Source organism: Pongo pygmaeus, chromosome 9, assembly GCF_028885625.2.
Source record: "Pongo pygmaeus isolate AG05252 chromosome 9, NHGRI_mPonPyg2-v2.0_pri, whole genome shotgun sequence".
In the NCBI taxonomy this organism is placed as follows: domain Eukaryota; kingdom Metazoa; phylum Chordata; class Mammalia; order Primates; family Hominidae; genus Pongo; species Pongo pygmaeus.
In genome coordinates, this window is record NC_072382.2 from 102,261,137 (window position 1) to 102,279,580 (window position 18,444).

The 18,444-nt window shown below is 39.5% G+C and overlaps 2 protein-coding genes across 3 annotated transcripts in view; one reads left to right on the forward strand and one right to left on the reverse strand.

The window, feature by feature from the left end:
• Positions 1–18,444, forward strand: part of ARHGAP42 (Rho GTPase activating protein 42) — a 315,580-nt gene that overhangs the window by 39,211 nt on the left and 257,925 nt on the right. The window lies entirely within an intron of this gene.
• LOC129007694 (nucleolar RNA helicase 2-like) lies at positions 458–4,945 on the reverse strand. Its single transcript, XM_054438877.2, is given in 2 exon segments — positions 458–4,276; positions 4,279–4,945. Coding segments are annotated over 2 exon segments (2,331 nt in total). The 5' UTR covers positions 4,898–4,945; the 3' UTR covers positions 458–2,564.

The following is an 18,444-nucleotide window of genomic DNA, read 5'->3' on the forward strand; positions in this document are numbered from 1 at the left end:
CTGGACAAAAGAAGAGATGTAACAAGCAAGCTTTCGGATTCTGCCCTTTTGAGAAAGTAACCCCCAAGTCTAAAGCAAGGGAATTGGAATACAGCTGATGTAAATTTGAATCCTGGCTCTATTTTGTATTACATGTGGAGATACTGGTGGTGCTGATGGGTTAGGATGATTGAGATAATGGAAGTAAAGTAATTAACTCAGCGTTTGTCACATAGTAAGTACCCATTAAATGGTTGCTATTGTTCAATAATGGTAATAAAACCCAAATTCAGCTATATGGCATATAATTGTTTTTTTTTTTTCAAGTATTACTATCTTTATTATGGTATAGAGCAGTATTTATACATTAGCTGATTTTATAGTAAAAACATTTATGTACAACTGTAGAGAAACTGCTGCACAGATAGCTCCAACTTAAATTAGAAAATATTTTCTTTGTAGAAAATAGTAAAAATTATAACATCTACCAAGCTAACCCAACAAGTTCATTTAAACCAAAAAGTAGCTAAATACATTATACATTTATAAATACAGGTTGAATTCTGGGATCCAGGAGAAACTTTAGTTTCATTTATTGAAATAGCCATGTTTTAAGTTATGTGAAGTGAAATTTCTATTAATCTTCCCTCTTACTCTTAATTTATCCCAGATTATTTTTCTTTAGGGTAAATCCATAATCCACAACAAGGTTTTAGCTGTTCTTTTCTAAAGGACGGGTACCATATCCTTTTAATCTGCTTGATAAGGTACCCATGCTTATCCAAATAACAAAATGGTTCAGTTGTTATTAAAGCATGCCCAGTATTTGGGCAAAACCAGAATCTAATAAATTACACTATCACCTAATATCCATGGCTTGATGGGAAGCCAAGAGGAACAAGGGTAAAGTGATAAAACTGGCAAGTGGATCAAGGAATAAAAGCCAAGAGAATTCTGAGACCAGGGGGCAAGAAATATCTAGTCAGGATTCAAGGACAGAACTGAAGTTCAAATAGAAAAAGGATGTTGCCTCAAGGATTAGTAGCTGAGCTGGCTATCAGAGCTCCTAGTACATGGTGATCAAATAAGGGGCAGTTAGAGATAAAGACTGGGTTAAGCAAGAGAAATCAGGACCTAGAAAGATTCTAGGTGTTCACAATAATTAAATGAAAACAAGACAGACCATGCGGCTTTAAATTTCCTAGCATAGTAGTTCCAGGATTCTCAGTACAGAAATAATCTTTGGAAATTAAGGCAAGAAGATAATGCCACTCTTAAGCTCCTGTGCTATGTAGAATGTTTCCCAGAGAAATAATATCTGAGAAATCAGGCGGTTATCTGGCCAGGGGCTACATCAGGTTCTTCAGTTCCCTGAAAACAACTTAATCACATACAGTTTGTCTTAAAAGGAAGCCTCCAAGCAGCTAAAACAAACTTTCAACAGACATTCAGTTTAACAAACAGAACCTATACTGTGGCTTTAGGAACTAGGCCACTGACCACCTAAAAACCCCAGCTTGCCCACTTGAAGTTAACCTCTAGAAACATTAGTGATCTGTGAAGTTTTCACCATTAAAACAATGCTTTATCATGCAAATCATACTTGTTCTTCTCTTTGCTCTCCAATTATGAATTTGTTACCTTTTTGCATTTGATTATTTCCATTAGTTTGGTTCTTTTTTTTTTTTTTTTTTTTTTTACATACTCTTGAGCAATGCTAATCTGTACCCCCTACTCCCTTAAGTCCTTCTTGGTAAATAATGTTAATCTTCCAATAGGAAGAAGTGGAGTACATTATCATTTAAGCACCATTTATCCAGCCTACTTACAAATAAAGCTATGGAGCCACCTTATACATTTGAAATTCCTTAAAACCCTGGCTTTCTATTAAAAGGTACTTTTATGTATACTATCTGTGAAGAATTCACTAAAGCATGAATCACCTTATAATGAGAAGCTAAAAATGTATCAAAACGAACATAAGTATAGGTAATCTACATCAAACATACTACATCTTCCAAGTCTAGAGCATACACTGGTATAAACCGTATTACAACCCAGATTAGTTTGAAATCTTATTTCAAAACATTGCTCAGTATTAAGTCTCAGTAGACAAATAATAGGACCACATGAGAAACTGTTTGGCAGGTGGCTGAGGAAACCTCAACTTCCAAAGGCTCAAAGTGGTCCTGCAGAGACTGTTACACTCCCTTAGGTATTTACTTCAGGGAAGGACACTATTAAGGGACACTTTTGAATATAAAGACAGGTGAACTCACAAAGTATAGGCAGATACACACTTGATTTTATCTTCTAATCTACAGATAATGCATTAGAATAAAAATGTAATGAATTCATACACCTTTCAGAAGGAAAAACTGATGAAGAAGTAGCAATAAAGTTATAAATGATAATGATCAGATGAAATAATTTAAATGAAGCTTGTCTGTGTCTGAAAGAGACAGGGACTCGGCAAGTGGTCAAAAGGAGGCACGATGTGCTTTTAACTTTGCATGAAAAATAATGTTCAGTTCTATATTGCCAAACATCATTCTCTTTTTGCTATATAAATTGTCTATTTCTAATTATTGACCAAATGCTTTACTGAAACTCCGCTTCTGGACTTTGTTTTGGGATCTGTTACTTTTGTTGCCACCTCCTGATCGCTGTCCTCTTGGGCCTCTATTGCCTTCCCGCTGTCCTCTGAATCTTCTGTTTCCGTCCCGCCGTCCCCTGAAGCCTCCACTGCCTTCCCGCTGTCCCCTGAAGCCTCCATATCCTTCCCGTGGTCCTTCCAGCTCTGGTTGCTCTGTGGCCACAGAGAGCTGCCAGCATCGTGAATCATGCCATTTCTCCTGTATTTCTGTTATTGATGCGGTAGGTACATCAAAGCAAACACCCAGCTTTCCTTTGAGAAAAACCATTCCCTTCACTTTGGAATCAATCTCCTCGCCCAGCTGCTCTTTAAGTTCTTTCCAAGCATAACTAATATTTGGCATTTCAATTGAGCACTGCAAGATCATGGTCACAAAACTCACATTTGCATTGATCAAGGAGCGCCGGTCTACGGACGTGGCACCTGAAATAAGGGCCAGTGCTGCTGCCAGAGCTTCCACAGCTCCGTTCTCCTCTATCAGCTTCTCAGCTGATTGTTTGAAGTGACTAATGGCAGTGGGAGGCACGGAATCCAAAAGCCTGAGGGCATCTTTGCTGGAAGCTTTTATTATTTCTGTTGCAGAAGGAACACCTATTCGTTTGAATTTAATTCCCGCTTTTTGCTCCACTTGTACTAATTGATATTCTTCCTTGTGCTGATAAAAGCAGATGCACACCCCCGTCCTTCCAGCTCTGCCTGTCCGCCCGGATCGATGAGTGTAGGACTCTGCATCCTTTGGTGGAGAGCTTTGTATGACCAAATCAACCTCAGGGATGTCTAACCCACGTGCAGCAACATTGGTTGCCACCAAAACTCCAAAACTACCATTTCTAAAACCTTTCAGGGTGATTTCCCTTTGCTTCTGTGGAATGTCTCCATGCAAGGACTGAGCATCCTGCTTTATAGCTGAATTCTGGGACAGCTCCTGGGCTTCTTTCTTGGTTTCACAAAAGATGATAGTGCGTCCTTGATGACCACTATATACTCGGATGACTGCCCTCTGAGTCCAGTGGCACTTAATAGCCAGATGCTCCACAGTTATTGCCGTTTTCTGCGTCTTTTTACCAATCAGGTCCACCTGTTCATATGTAGATTTCATGTATTTCTTGGCAACATTAAATACCCAATGAGGGCAAGTTGCAGAAAAGAGCAATGTTTGGGGATTGTCTTCAGAATCTTTCTTGTACACCACACTTAAAATCTCTTCCACTTGATCAGCAAATCCCATATCCAGCATCTGGTCCACTTCATCCAGGACAACATGCTTAAGTTTGGTGAGATCTAGTTTGCCATTCTGTATGTGGTCTTTGACACGACCTGGTGTTCCAACCAGGATATCAATCCCATTCCTCATGTGTTCAAATTGACCTCCATAGGGAGTTCCACCATAAAAACAAGCCACTGACAGCTTTTTTGTGATGTCACTGAAGTCTTTGCTTACTTGATTTGCCAACTCTCTTGTAGGTGCAAGAACCAGTACCTGAGGGGGACGGCCTCTCTTCCTGTCTTGCAGTTCCGCATGAAGTTTCTCAATCAAAGGGATGGCAAAGGAGAATGTCTTCCCAGTTCCTGTCCGTGCCTGTGCAATTAAGTCCTTCCCGCTGTAAACATGATGGAATGTCTTTGCTTGTATAGGAAATAGGTCACTCCTCGGCCTTTGAGAAGTTTAATATTTTCTTCAGATATGGGAAAATTAGAGAAAGTACCTTCTTTTTGTTCCACAGGTATTTCCTGCTCTATCTTACTGTTACTTTCTTCACTGTCAGCTTCACTGGGGTTACAGTCAGGTTCAGGATGAGGAAATCCATTCTTCAGTTTGGGGCTTTTCTCTCCAGTTTCTCCATTCATTTCCTTTTCTTTCTTCATCTTCTTGGGCTTAGGAGCATCTATTTCTTCCTCAGAAGGCTCCTCATTTTTTGTCACTTTTTTGGTTTTAGAAGAAACCACTTTCTTTTCAATGGGCTCCTTTTTCTTTCTCAAACTTTTGGTTTTAGGAGAAATGTCATTTTGAGATGGCTTCTTTCTCTTTTTTGCCTTTTTGGATTTAGGAGAATTCATGTCAACTTCAGAAGGCTCTGCTTTCTTTTTAACTTGTTTAGCTTTGGGGAAAACAGTTTCTTCCTCTTCTGCTATCTCTTCAGTCTTATCAGATTTTGGCTTCTCTTTTTTCTCTTTCTTCTCCATTTGCTTTCACAGTGTCTCCCCTTTTTTCATTGTGGTGTCAGATTCCAAACCAGCGTCACTACAGAGTTTTCCCGGCATCTTCAGCGCAGGTTGCCCAGGCCGACCGGTCTTCTCAACCGCGTGGAGAGGAAGAGGTACTTCCCCACCCTCGGTCCACCCGGCTCTCGTCACTTGGCATATAATTGCTTTGAATTAAAGGTATATTTCTGGGTACATTTTTATGTGTAAGCAAATAAATGCAATGACAATTACCATTTTGTTTAGAACTATGTAATGCAAATTTCAAAGGACGAAAACTTATTTTACTCTTAAGAAAAATCTAGTCTGTTTGCAAAAGAAAGTCATGTTATTTGGGGAGCTGTATTTTCATATCTGTAATTTACATGGAGCACTACCAAAAAGTCATTACAGAATCCCACTAGGGAAGCCTTGTATAATTTCAGCTCCTTGAGTGGATGACTGAGCTGTTGCCATCTGAGTTGTGGAGGTGATTGGAATTACTTTCTCTTCAGTGGCTGCACTCAGTTGGGTGAACTTCTCTGTGGTGCTTTCTTTTTGCAATTACATCCGTAGCAGTGGGGCTTCATTTGGCATTCATCTAACCTTGCTCAATTTGAAGTCATGATTCCTGCAGGGAAGTGAGGTGATCCTAGGGGAAGTCCTGAAAGTTGAGGAATGCTGCCGAATTGTTTTTTAGATTGAGGGGAATGATTTAAGTGCTTGCTGGTTACAATTCCTCTGTTCCTCCTGGGGATCCGTGAAAATCACCTGCTGTCATGTGTTTGAAGAGCCATAGATGAAAGAAATGAAGGCTATGAAGAAATTATTATTGTTTATTCTGAAGTTTTTCTTTTTCTAATAGTTTGATTTGAAGTGAATTTGTGCAGCAAACTTGGAAAATCATCATTTAATGCACTTCCACTTTGATATGTGCGAATAAATGCTAAAATATAAAATTTGCATATGTGATATAATTTAAAAATATATATGGCCTCTGCCAGAGGCAGAGCTCCTAAAACCCTTGTAATTTCTTGGGCAGTAAGGATGCTGGGTACATCTTCTGTTCTAATATTTGGTTTTGACTCTTGTTGCTGACATAGTGGTGAATTCCTTGGAGTTTTCTGGGTGATAGGAGCATCTTTTGTTCTCCTATGATAACTCTTGGTGCCCTTCTGGATGAGGGCTGGTCACCGGGAAGAGTCCACCCCAGTTAGAAGCCTTGAACTTTCAGCTCCACCCCCACCCTCTGGGAAGGGGAGAGGGCTGGAGATCGAGTTAATAATAGTACATGACTAGGTGATGAAGCCTCTATAAAATTCCATGAACTATGAGGTTCCAGGAGCTTCCGGGTGGCTGAGCACATCCACGGTGCTGGGAGGGTGGAGCACTGCAACTCCACAGGGACAGAAGCTTGGGACTCTTCTGGAGCTCACCCTATGTACCTCTCCATCTGGTTATTTGTATCCTTTAAAAAATACCTTTCGTAATAAATGAACACTAGTATATACATTGTTTTCCTGGGTTCTGTGACACACTCCAGCAAATTATTGAACCTGAGGAGGGTTCGTGGGAACCTCTGATTTGTAGCCAAGTTGGACAGAAGTGTGGATAACCTAAGGCCCTACTACTTGTGATTGGCATCTGAAGTTCAGGGCAGTCTTGTGGGAGTGAGTCCCTAAACTGTGGGGTCTGCGCTAAACCTGGTTGGTGCCGGAATTAAATTGAATTGTAGGACACCCAGCTGGTGTTGGAGAATTCGTTGGTGAGAGGAAAAAACCTGACACCTCTGCTCACTGAAGTGCTGAGTGTGGGAGTATAGAAGAGAAACACAGTTGGTTTTTCCTATATTCAGCTTGGTTGGTGAATTTTGTTCCCTCCTAAGAAGAAAGACATAGATTTTACTGAAACCTCTCAACGGCAAGCCTGCTAGGATGGAATCTGCTTAATCGAGCAGTTGGCTGTTGAAGAGGCCACACCTGTGCTCCCACCTGCAAAAGGGGTGGGATTGAAGCAGCCTACATTGTGTGATGATTGGGCACCCATAAGCTGAGTCTCAGGAATAAAAATTCCAGTTCTTTCCAGTTTAGCCAGGGGCTTACTGACTAGAAAGTCTTCTGCTGAGAGAGATAAAGATGCCTTAGGCAAGAGACGGTAACACTGAAGAATGTAGAGTTGCTATTTCAAGTTGGGGACTTCTGGAGCCTTCTGGTTCATCCTCTCAGATATGGTTGCTGGCTCGCTCTTTCCCCTCTATTTGAGGAATTATTGTAGCACTTACACCATGCAATTGCAATTGTTTACTTTCCTCTTTTCCTCGTTATAAGCTCCTTAGGAGTAGAAAACTATCTTTAACATAAAGCAGTGTGTTAGGTTCATGATGGATCTAAATAAGTGTTGAGTAAGTGAAATTATATGAATGACTTTGCTATATATATAATTTTTAAAAAAAATTTTTTTTTGAGATGGAGTCTCACTCTGTCTCCCAGGCTGGAATGCAGTGGCGTGATCTCGGCTCACTACAAGCTCCACCTCCCAGGTTCAAGCGGTTCTCCTGTCTCAGCTTCCTGAGTAGCTGGGATCACAGGCATGGGCCACCATGCCTGGCTCACTTTTGTATTTTCATTAGAGATGGGGTTTCGCCATGTTTGCCAGGCTGGTCCTGAAATCCTGGCCTCAGGTTATCTGCCCACCTCGGCCTCCCAAAGTGCTGGGATTACAGGTGTGAGCCACTGCACCCAGCCTCTCTCTCTCTCTCTTAACTTTCAGTAACAAAGTCAGAAAATAAAGTGGTGGGCTTTCTCTTGATTAGCCAAACCATTTACTTCTAGGCTACCCTTAACAAAATATAGAGATACGTATTTGTTTATTTAATTAGTATGATGGCCAAAGGATGTCACTTTTTTTTAAAGTGGCATGATAAACATACTGAGTAGATATAAACCCTGAATCTTGATTTTAAGAAATTATTCAATTTAGTAATTATTAATTTATATTAATTAATATCTAAATTTTGTATGGCAAAAGGAAACCTGTAGATCACAAAGTTGAAAATTAAAGCATAAGAAAACTGTGAATGCTACCAGCTGAGGAGATTATGCTTCTGATGTGAATTTGGCCCAGTTTTAGAGCATATGTCAATTGCTTATGTAGTGAGACTTGGGATTAGATTGAAAATTTATATTTCTAGTCTAAGAAGATATTCTGCAATGCTTTGTCATAACCATCTAGACTTGCTAGTCAGTTTATTAATCACTGATAGGAGGCAAAGTGTCCATGTACCTAATTTGCATAGATAGATTAGAGCTAACTTTAAAAAAATAGTAATTTTTAAAACATTTCTAAAACGTATTATTTGCATCCATGTTATACTACAGCAGAGCCTACTGAATATAATAGAATCTCTTTTCCGGATGACTAGTATGAATATCATGTAACACTGTTTCCCCTGCTTTGTAAATTTGTAATCTAAATTTCTTGCTTTTTTTTTTTTTTGAGACAGAGTTTTGCTCTTTTTGCCAGGTTGGAGTGCAATGGTGTGATCTTGGCTCATTGCAACCTCTGCCTCCCAAATTCAAGTGATTCTCCTGCCTCAGCCTCCCAAGTTGCTGGGATTACAGGCACCCACCACCACACCCGGCTAATTTTTGTATTTTTAGTAGAGACAAGGTTTCACCATGTTGGCCAGGCTGGTGTCGAACTCCTGACTTCGTGATCCACCTGCCTCGGCCTCCCAAAGTGCTGGGATTTACAGGCATGAGCCACCATGCCTGCCCTAAATTTCAAATAAGACTAATTTGATGAAATACACAAGGTGGTGGTGTTCTATTTAAGGAAAGTTTGATGTACTGTGGATTGTGTAGCTTCATTTTCCACAAGGACATCATGATTTTTTTTTTTTTTTAAATCAAGTACAAACCAGGAAGAAAAATTCAAACTGCATCATGGTTTTTTATCTTTCTACCCTCTGCTAAGCATCAGCATCTGAGTTCTCTTTAGGAGAAAATCAGCAGTTTTGTATTTGACCGCAGAGGTATGCATGGCTATTAAACCTTATGTATTAATGCTCTGGGTGTGTGGGTGAATATGGAGAAATCCTCTGACCAAGAATGACCTCTTTAGGCTGAAATTCAATTACAGCTGAAAAGCCAGTGTTGCTTTCTCACAATCAGATTTTAAGAAACACTGAATATGCACGTTAGAGCTTAAATTCCTTCTCTCTCAAGGACTGTCAGAATTGGCATATGTCTTTGATTAAGCCTCATGCAAATGCTGATATAAGCCATGTCTAAGAAATTGCAAAATTGTAATTGCATTTTTTCCTTAAAGTGGCTTGCTTAAATAGTAAGTCATATGTCGCTTAATGACAAGATTATATTCTGAGAAATGTGTTCTTAGGTGATTTTGTCATTGTGTGAACATCATAGAATGTATTTACACAAACCTAGTTGGTATAATTTACTGCACACCTGGGCTATATGATAAAGCCTGTTGTTCCTAGGCTACAAACCTGTACAGCATGTGATTGTACTGAATATGGTAGATGGCTGTAACACAATGGTAAAAATTTGTATATCTAAATATAGAAAGAGTACAGTAAAAATACAATATTATAATCTTAATGAGACCACTATCCTATATGCAGCCTATTGTTGACAAAGGTTTTGCTTTTTTTTCTTTTGGCTTTTGCTCCATGATGGCAGTCATTCAGGTTTTTTTTGGTTTTGTTTTGTTTTTACCTTCCAATGAAATGACTTTAGAAAAATCATCCTTAAAATAAGGAATGATGCTTTGGTGCCTGACAGTATAACTTAGATTTATATCATTATATTCTTTTTTTTTTTTTTTTTTTTTTGAGACACAGTCTTGCTCTGTTGCCAGGCTGGAGTGCAGTGATGTGATCTTGGTTCACTGCAACCTCCGCCTCCTGGGTTCAAGTGATTCTCCTGCCTCAGCCTCCCGAGTAGCTGGGACTACAGGCACCTGCCACCATGCCCGGCTAATTTTTGTATTTTTAGTAGAGACGGGGTTTCACCATGTTGGCCAGGATGGTCTCGATCTCTTGATCCATCCGCCTCGGCCTCCCAGAGTGCAGAGATTACAGGCGTGAGTCACTGTGCCCGGCCATCATTATATTCTTTTAAAGGTTTGAAGTCAACACAGTAAATAACTTCATCCTAATGTTCTAAAGAACTGTGGGCACATCTTTTCATTTTGCTGCTTACCCAGATATTGTCAATAGAAAGGGCTGTATCTGAGAATTGGGTTCTTTAAATAGATAAGACTTGCTTTAGTGGGGCACTCTGGGGCCCTGGGAGCAGGGAAGGTTGAGGGTTATCTGAGCTGCTGAGTGCACTGGGTAAGCTATTGTTTAGTTCCTAAATATATGACTAATAAGAAGAGAATCTTAGTGTGACCATCTGCCCAACCCAATTAGCAGCTATGCAAATCCCTGCTTCCAGTTAATGACTATTGTATTTCCATCACATCTTTGTTCAACAGTAGCTTTCACAGAGAGCCTTCCCTCACCATCTCAAAGAAAGTTAAAGTTTCCTTGTTGCCTTTTCCATGTTTTTCTACATAGCACTTATCACTCTCTGACACATTCTGTATTTAACTCTTTTTTTTCTTTTTCTTTTTTTTTTGAGATGGAGTTTCGCTCTTGTTGCCCAGGCTGGAGTGCAATGGTGTGATCTCAGCTCACTGAGCTCAACCTCTGTCTCCTGGGTTCAAGCAGTTCTCCTGCCTCAGCCTCCCAAGTAGCTGGGATTACAGGCATGCACCACATGCCCGGCTAATTTTGTATTTTTAGTAGAGATGGGGTTTCTCCATGCTGGTCAGGCTGGTCTCGAGCTCCTGACCTCAGGTGATCCTCCCGCATCAGCCTCCCAAAGTGCTGGGATTACAGGTGTGAGCCACCGTGCCTGGCCTTAACTGTCTTTTTCAACCAGAATGTGAGCTCCATGAAGGCAGGGATTTTATCTCTTTTGTTTGCTGCTGAATCCTCAGTAGCTAGGACAGTGCTCAATAAGTTTTGAATGGATGAAGATTGCATAGTTTTTGATAGTTAGAAGCTTGTGGAAACAGTCTATATGTCTCTACCGCTGCAAACTTAAACAAGAATGTACATCGTCTTAGACCAAAATTAGCCGTATATTTATATGGGCTTTCGATTGCAAGTAGGTACAAACAGCCGTGCATGTCTGGCTTGGAAGATTTTCTTCTCTAGATCTTCAAGCATATCAACTGACTTCTTGGATGGAGCCTTATTCTAAAGCACAACACAGGAAAGTCCTGGACAATATTGGTAGGTCCTGTGCTCAGCCTAGGCAGCTAGACCCTCTGAGGTGGACACAGGCCAAGAGGCTGTAGATGTAGAGAGCTGTGTCTGTGGCACAGTGAGTGACTGGCTTATGTCTTATTCATTTAAGGGCTAGTAGCTGTTACTCCTCTTCCATCAAACACTTACTTTAAGCAGCAATTTTACCAATAGAAAAATTATCTCTAATTCTTTCTATGCTATTCAGCCTGCCTTAAAATCTTGAGATACTTTTTATACTAATTATTCTACTAATTATTCAACATCAATATGTTGATTTAATGAGGACACATGTTAATTATCCAGCTCCAAAATATTGAGTCAGATTAACTTGTTAACACACTTCATATTACTCATAATGAATATTTCAAAGTAAATCACCACAAATCCAGTGTAACACTTGAGCATGTAAAGCCTGGGATTTAGCATACACTTTTACTTTATGCAAAGCAAATACAAAAACAGTGGTTAAGAACTTTGATTCTGTAGTTCAGCTGCTAGATTCAAATCTAGGTGCAGATTCCAATGAGCTGGTTGACTCACTGACAAGTTATTCAATATAGCCATGCCTTAGTTTCCCTATCTATGAAATAGGGATAAAAAGACCTAACTCATGGGATTGTCATGAGGATTATGTAAGATTACTTAAAGGCCCTTGGCAAAATGCTTAGCACATAGTAAGTGCTTAATAAATGTTAGCTTAAAGGAATTATTCACATGACAAAGATTTTTTGAGTGTCTACATTAGGGCTAAGAAATGAGAAAGGTTTGCAAACACTAAGTATACACTTGAATTATAAATTGATTGCTAGTGAGATCCCATAAATTAGATGTAGAACAAAGTTCCTTAAGAGATGTAGCTCTCTTTGTATATTTAAAATGCACTCCAGAGGGCTGCATGCTGTGGCTTACACCTGTAATCCCAGCACTCTGGGCAGCCGAGGCGGGCAGATCACCTGAGGTCAGGAGTTTGAGACCAGCCTGGCCAACATGGTGAAACCCCCATCTCTACTAAAAATAGAAAAATTTGCTGAGTGTGGTGGCACATGCCTGTAATCCCAGCCTCTTGGGAGGCTGAGGCATGAGAATTGCCTAAACCCGGGAAGCAGAGGTTGCAGTGAGTGGAGATTGTGCCACTACACTCCAGCCTGGGCAACAGAGCAAGACTGTGTCTCCAAAAAAAAAAAAGCACTCCATTTATATAAATTAGATATAGTTGCTTCTAGAAAACTTATAGTAAAGAAACTTCCTTCCAAAGCAAAGCTTTTTTTTTTTTTTTTTTTTTTTTAAATGGAGTCTGGCTCTGTCGCCCAGGCTGGAGTGCAGTGGCACAATCTCGGCTCACTGCAACCTCTGCCACCTGGGTTCAAGCGATTCTCCTGCCTCAGCCTCCCGAGTAGCCGGGATTACAGGCACCCACCACCATGCCCAGCTAATTTTTGTATTTTTAGTAGAGATGGGGTTTCACTGTGTTGGCCAGGCTAGTCTCGAACTCCTGACCTCATGATCCGCCCACCTCGGCCTCCCAGAGTGCTGGGATTACAAGCGTAAGCCGCCGCGCCTGGCCCAAAGCAAAGCTTTTATGATTGTTATCCATGAAATCCACCCCTTTTTTAAAATTTTTATTTTTTTAAACAGAGTTTTGCTCTTGTTGCCCAGGCTCGAGTGCAGTGGCACAATCTTGGCTCACCACAACCTCTGCCTCCCGGGTTCAAACGATTCTCCTACCTCAGCCTCCTGAGTAGCTGGGATTACAGGCATGCGCCACCATGCCCAGCCAATTTTTTGTATTTTTAGTAGAGGTGGGGTTTTTCCATGTTGGTCAGGCTAGTCTCAAACTCCAGACCTCAGGCGATCCTCCCTACTCAGCCTCCCAAAGTGCTGTGATTACAGGTGTGAGCCACCGAGCCCAACCAGAATCCACTTGTTATGCTAAAGGAGAGCTCTTCTGCAGGATTTTTGGCATTTTTCTTAAAGTTTTCATATATAGCTATGACAATTTTTTAATTGTGAAAAGGTTTGTCCCTAGTGGCTTCAAAATGTCAACCTGTTGGAAGAGCAATCACACTTGAACCAATGTGACTTTCTTCTCATACTCTACTTAACTCACAGAAACAGACGTGGTGGCAGAACAAGCTGAAGCTGTCAGTTTTCTAATCTTTTCAGGTTTCCAAGAGTGGGACACACATGTGTGCTATGATTCCAAAGATGGAACACCTTTCATTTAATGTGTTAAGTTCGTCAGTATACAGATGTAGTTGGTTTACACTGGTAACAGATACAGAAGGGAAATTGAAATGCACAGTAAGGACAATCTGAAAACAACAACGACAACAACAACAAACCCTGTGTTTGGGGTTTGCAGGAGCCTGGGTCTACTCAGCTTAGTTACCAAATGGATGTGAAAGTTCCCACCAGACCCCTTCAGGATCCATATCCTCACTGTGTGGTGAAGAGTTGGACCTGACAAAACAATTTCTCATTTCCCATCTTGCTCTGATTTTTTCCAGTTTTCTCTGGTACATACTCTTTTATGATTGCTTTTATTTTAAGCATGTGGAGTTTTAGTGAGCCAATGCCATCAAATAAATTCTGCCCCCTTTCCTAGTTTAGTTTCTCTTTGTGAGTGGAATCCCCCTTATGTTTCTGAACTATTTAAGAGGCTTGCTTTATGATGGAAGAGGAAATGCCAAAAGTGACTCCAATAATGTCACTTTAAGTCATTTTCTGTTTCTTTACATGATTTCTAGTTTTACGGGGGCTTAAAAAATAGGAAATAGGAGGAATAGGAAATCACTTTAAGTCATTTTCTTTCTTTGCATGATTTCTAGTTTTACAGGGCTTTTAAAAAAGGAATAAGAAATATGAAAAAACTGCGGAAAGGTTGGTGATTTGACAATATTTTACTTGTACTTTTTTTTTTTTTTTTTTTTTGAGATGGAGTTTTGCTCTTGTTGCCTAGGCTGGAGTGCAATGGCGTGATCTAGGCTCACTGCAACCTCTGCCTCCCGGGTTCAAGCGAGTCTCCTGCCTCAAACTCCCTAGTAGCTGGGATTACAGGCGCCCGCCACCACGCCCAGCTAATTTTTTGCATTTTTAGTAGAGATGGGATTTCACTGTTGAAACTATGGCCAGGCTGGTCTGGAACTCCAGATCTCAGGCGATCTACCCGCCTCAGCCTCCCAAAGTGTTGGGATTACAGGCGTGAGCCACCGCGCCTGGCAGACTTGTACTTTTTAAGTGTTTCATATCCTATTTGAGCGGCTATCTTTACCTAGGTAATGTGGTCGTATGTACTGTGTTCAGAAATCAAGAGAGTAAAAGGAAGCAATAGAAAGGAAAGGGTAGTTTTCAGAGCTGAGATATATTTTTCAAAAAAATCATGGCCCAGCTGTTTCTACTGGGGACACCTAGAGTAGGGCAATGGGAGATGATAATGTGGTTAGCCCAAGGTTGTTTAGGTGGTTTTAGTTAGTTTGTTTTGAAACCTGAAGCCTCAGTGGGCTTGAGCAACAAGGAATAGAGATAGAGAATTCTCATCATTTTGTGAAGCTTTGTGAGCTTTTTCATTCTTTTACATCTCTGTTTTCCACAGTAGCCTCAGGATTTTCTTTATATGGATGCATGCCGGGGGCTTCCCGATGATCACTTGAGGATGGCTCTGGTGAGACAGAGAACTTGGTGGAAATCCCCCTGAGCTGCCTTCCTGGAATAAACCTGGGTTGAGAAATCCTGGGGCTCTGGGCACACAGAAAATGCCTGGTGGACAAATCATGAGACTGCTACCACCATCTTATCAAACATGATTAATGGGAACTGGAATGTAATGGAGAGACAGTGTCACATCCCTGCAGGGTATCTCTGTGTTTTTTTCCTTCCCAGACACTGTCTTTTCTCTCTTTCTTTTAATGGATTTTCAAACAATACTCTGGTAGCACCTTTTGTGCTACAGGCACCTGCCACTTGCAGCGGATTTTAATCACTTAGACCTGGAGGGTAAAGGTAATTTCTCCAAAAGGATCTTGACGTTTTACTGTTATAATAAGCTAAGCAGTTTGTCTTTTTTTTAAATTAAAAATATGTTTGTTTGGCTTACATAAACGATAGTGTCTTCTGTTAAGAAAGAAAAAAAGGACAGGAGAAGCACATTATTCTGGATTTTTCCTTACCTTTGATCAAGGCTTTACATATAACTTCCTGACTCCAGGAAACACCAGGGATAGAAGAGCAAGGTCAGCAACACTTTGAGCAAGCACTAAGCTAAATCTAGAATTTGGGGCATCCTATAGGACAGTGGAACCAGTTTAGTTAATGAGTCAGTGGCTTGTGAAAAGAAGGAAAAAAGGAATAGATAACTATTCTATGTTAAAAGGGATTAAGGGATCTCAGAGACATAAGGAAATATAATGAGTAGACATTATTAGGATTCTTACTTGTAAACAAGTGGAAAACAGATTTAAAAATAATTGGAGAAACGTGAATGTGAACTTGCTTTTGATAGTATTAAGGAATTACTATTAATTTTGTTATAAATGATAATAACCTTATGGTTATATAAGCATCTCTGCTTCCATTCCCCCGTGAATACAAATGAAGCAAGTCCCTTAATCTCACTTAGGATTAGTATTTGCAGCTACAAAGAAGATGCTTATTTTGGAAAGCTTTGTAGGGTTGATGTGGAGGTAGAATGAGACAATGCTAGCATAGAATCCTGTGAGTGATTTTTATGTTTCGTTGTTGTTGTTTTTGGCTATCATTATCACTATATGAGGTTCATGTATCATATTAATTCTAACTCTAGCTGTCCTTTAAAACTTTCATGTGTTTCCATTTCTTTTCCTATTGGTGATCATACTGGTGTCCCACCATTCAACATTCACGGGTATTCCAGATGGCCTGCTCCATGAGATGGAGGTGTCTTGGTTCATCTTGGCTTTGCTCACCATTTACTCTTACCACAAGGTCCTGTGTCAGGCCCAGCAATTGCCCTTGAATAGATGCTTACTTATTTGTTGAATGAATGAACTCTCCCTGTTAAACTTAAAGCAGAAAAAAGGAACTTTATTGCAACTTCTTATTGGCAGTAAATACTAACAGATTTATATTGATAACCTGCTGGGAGAGGACTTAAAAGGGGCCTACACCTCACATTAGTGTTTTTAGTTGCTTGTTGATCAATCCCCTCTCATTTCTCTTCCTCAGAAAGTAGGCGTGTGGTCATTTCTTTTTTTCATCAGATTGTGAAGTCTTTATACAGTGAGGAAGAAATTGTATTAGAATCCTTATGTTTTGCACATAGTAGGCAGTTGCTAAATGTCAAAAGAAGACTTTATTTCTATACCCAAAATATTTTTAGATATTTTGATGGGAACTGGGAGAGCTGGGAGAATATTCAGTGTAAGAAATGATTTTTTTCTGTGAGTCAAGAAAATATTGTAGAAATACTGTGATAGCCTTTAATTTATAGCTGTCAAATACTGACTTGGTTAAAATTATTACAATGCTTCAGAGGCAATTATTTACATATGTTCTCTCTCTTCATCTTTAATATAGTAACGTGGAAGCGGGAAGCTGGGAGAAAGTCATTTTTTAAATGTGGATTGAGAGTTCAAATGTGGAAAGGGCAATTCATTGAAATAAACAGGAGAAATTGGATGCCGATATTTCAGAGCTGCAGTCTGTTTGGAACCTCACAGTATGGCAGTCTAACAAGGAAGTGCCAGCTTTGTTTTAGATTTAAAAGAGTATCATCTAAAGGATCTGACATTACAGACAAAAGAGAGGTAACTCAGTAATTCCATCAGATGTATATTTTTTCTCATTTTGCAGTTCCATCAAAGCAGTATTGCTCTTGGCCTTGTACCTATTTTTGTATAACGAGAGGTATCATGATTTTTATCAGTGAGGGTAATACGTGTAAAACTTGCAAACAATTTTTTCCTTTAAATAAAGTAAAAAAGTATGTTGCTAGAGAAGTACTATTGCTACTGACTACTAAAGGTAGTTAAAAAGTAGAAATGTTTTATTATAATACAAATAAAGTGAACATGTAGAAATCTGTTTATTATTATGTTTCAAGTTTGAATATTTTGTTTTCTTTTTAAGAAGAAGCAGGGCAAAACAAACTGTGCCCGTTGCATTCCTTGCCAAGGTCAATGCTCCATATTTTGTCTGACTGTTTAATTTAATAGCATTCAAGCACAGAAGCAATCAGGAGGCCACTCCTATTGGTAAATCCATGCTTATAAAGAAAGCATGTATTTCAGAACTTAGGAAAAAAGCTGTTTGTTAAGCCCAGACCTAGTTTGAGATCTTTTTGAAAAGTGCTTATAATTTTCCAGAATTCTAGGATTAACTCAAGGAAATGCACAACAGAAATATGTAGATTTGACAGTGGCTTTTTTCTTCTGTTCAAGTTATCTTAGAGTCTTTCTTGTTTTTGTTTTTGTTTTAAATGAAGCAGTCTTGAGATTTATTAACTGGTTATCTTTTGTCTGAGTTTTACCAAAGTGATTAAAAAATAAGGAACTATTGACTTGTGGTAAATAAGGAACTATTGACTTGTGGTAATTAAGATACTCTTGGATTTTGTTTTTGTTTTTGTTTTTTTTTAGTTCAAGTTCAGGACCATTCATTTGGTTCTTAAACAATCTTGTTTTAACCTGAAGCACTCTTGATTTGAAACTTTGAAATCCTGAGAAACATTTTTTCTGTGACTCTCAAAAATAACTTCAGATCGCAATTTGTTCTAAAGAGGATAAAGTAGATATACCATGCTTGTTTTCTTTTCCTTAATTGAGTTTCATTTGTGTGATTAACTTAGATAAAAATACTCTAATTTGATTTACTGAAGCAGTCAGGATGAAATATTTTGCATAGTGAAGTGTGCTAAATCTTTAAAACTATTTCTAGAGTTTTTAAAGAAAGAATTTTAAAATGTAATGTACGAAGGTATAATTCTGTGTATCTATACTTTGTTTCTCCCTCCCCACTGCATCTAATAAGCCCCTCTTTTCTTGTTCCTTTTGTAAACATGAGTTGCTTATGGCTTGTGTACTGAAAATGCTGCCAGGAAGTAGGGTGAGCAAAACTTCTTTTCCCATGACCCTCACTCTAATGTTGTTCCAAGGGTTCCCTACTTAGAAATGCCTCGATAACCGCATTCATTCCTGACATACCCCACCCCCAACACACACAACTGCTGAGTGCCATCTGACCCACAGACCAGCTGCAGCTTTTAAAAATACTAGTGGCAGAGGCTTTTACCTAGAACGGTGACTATCTGTGAAAAAATTTTGTGTGTGATTTG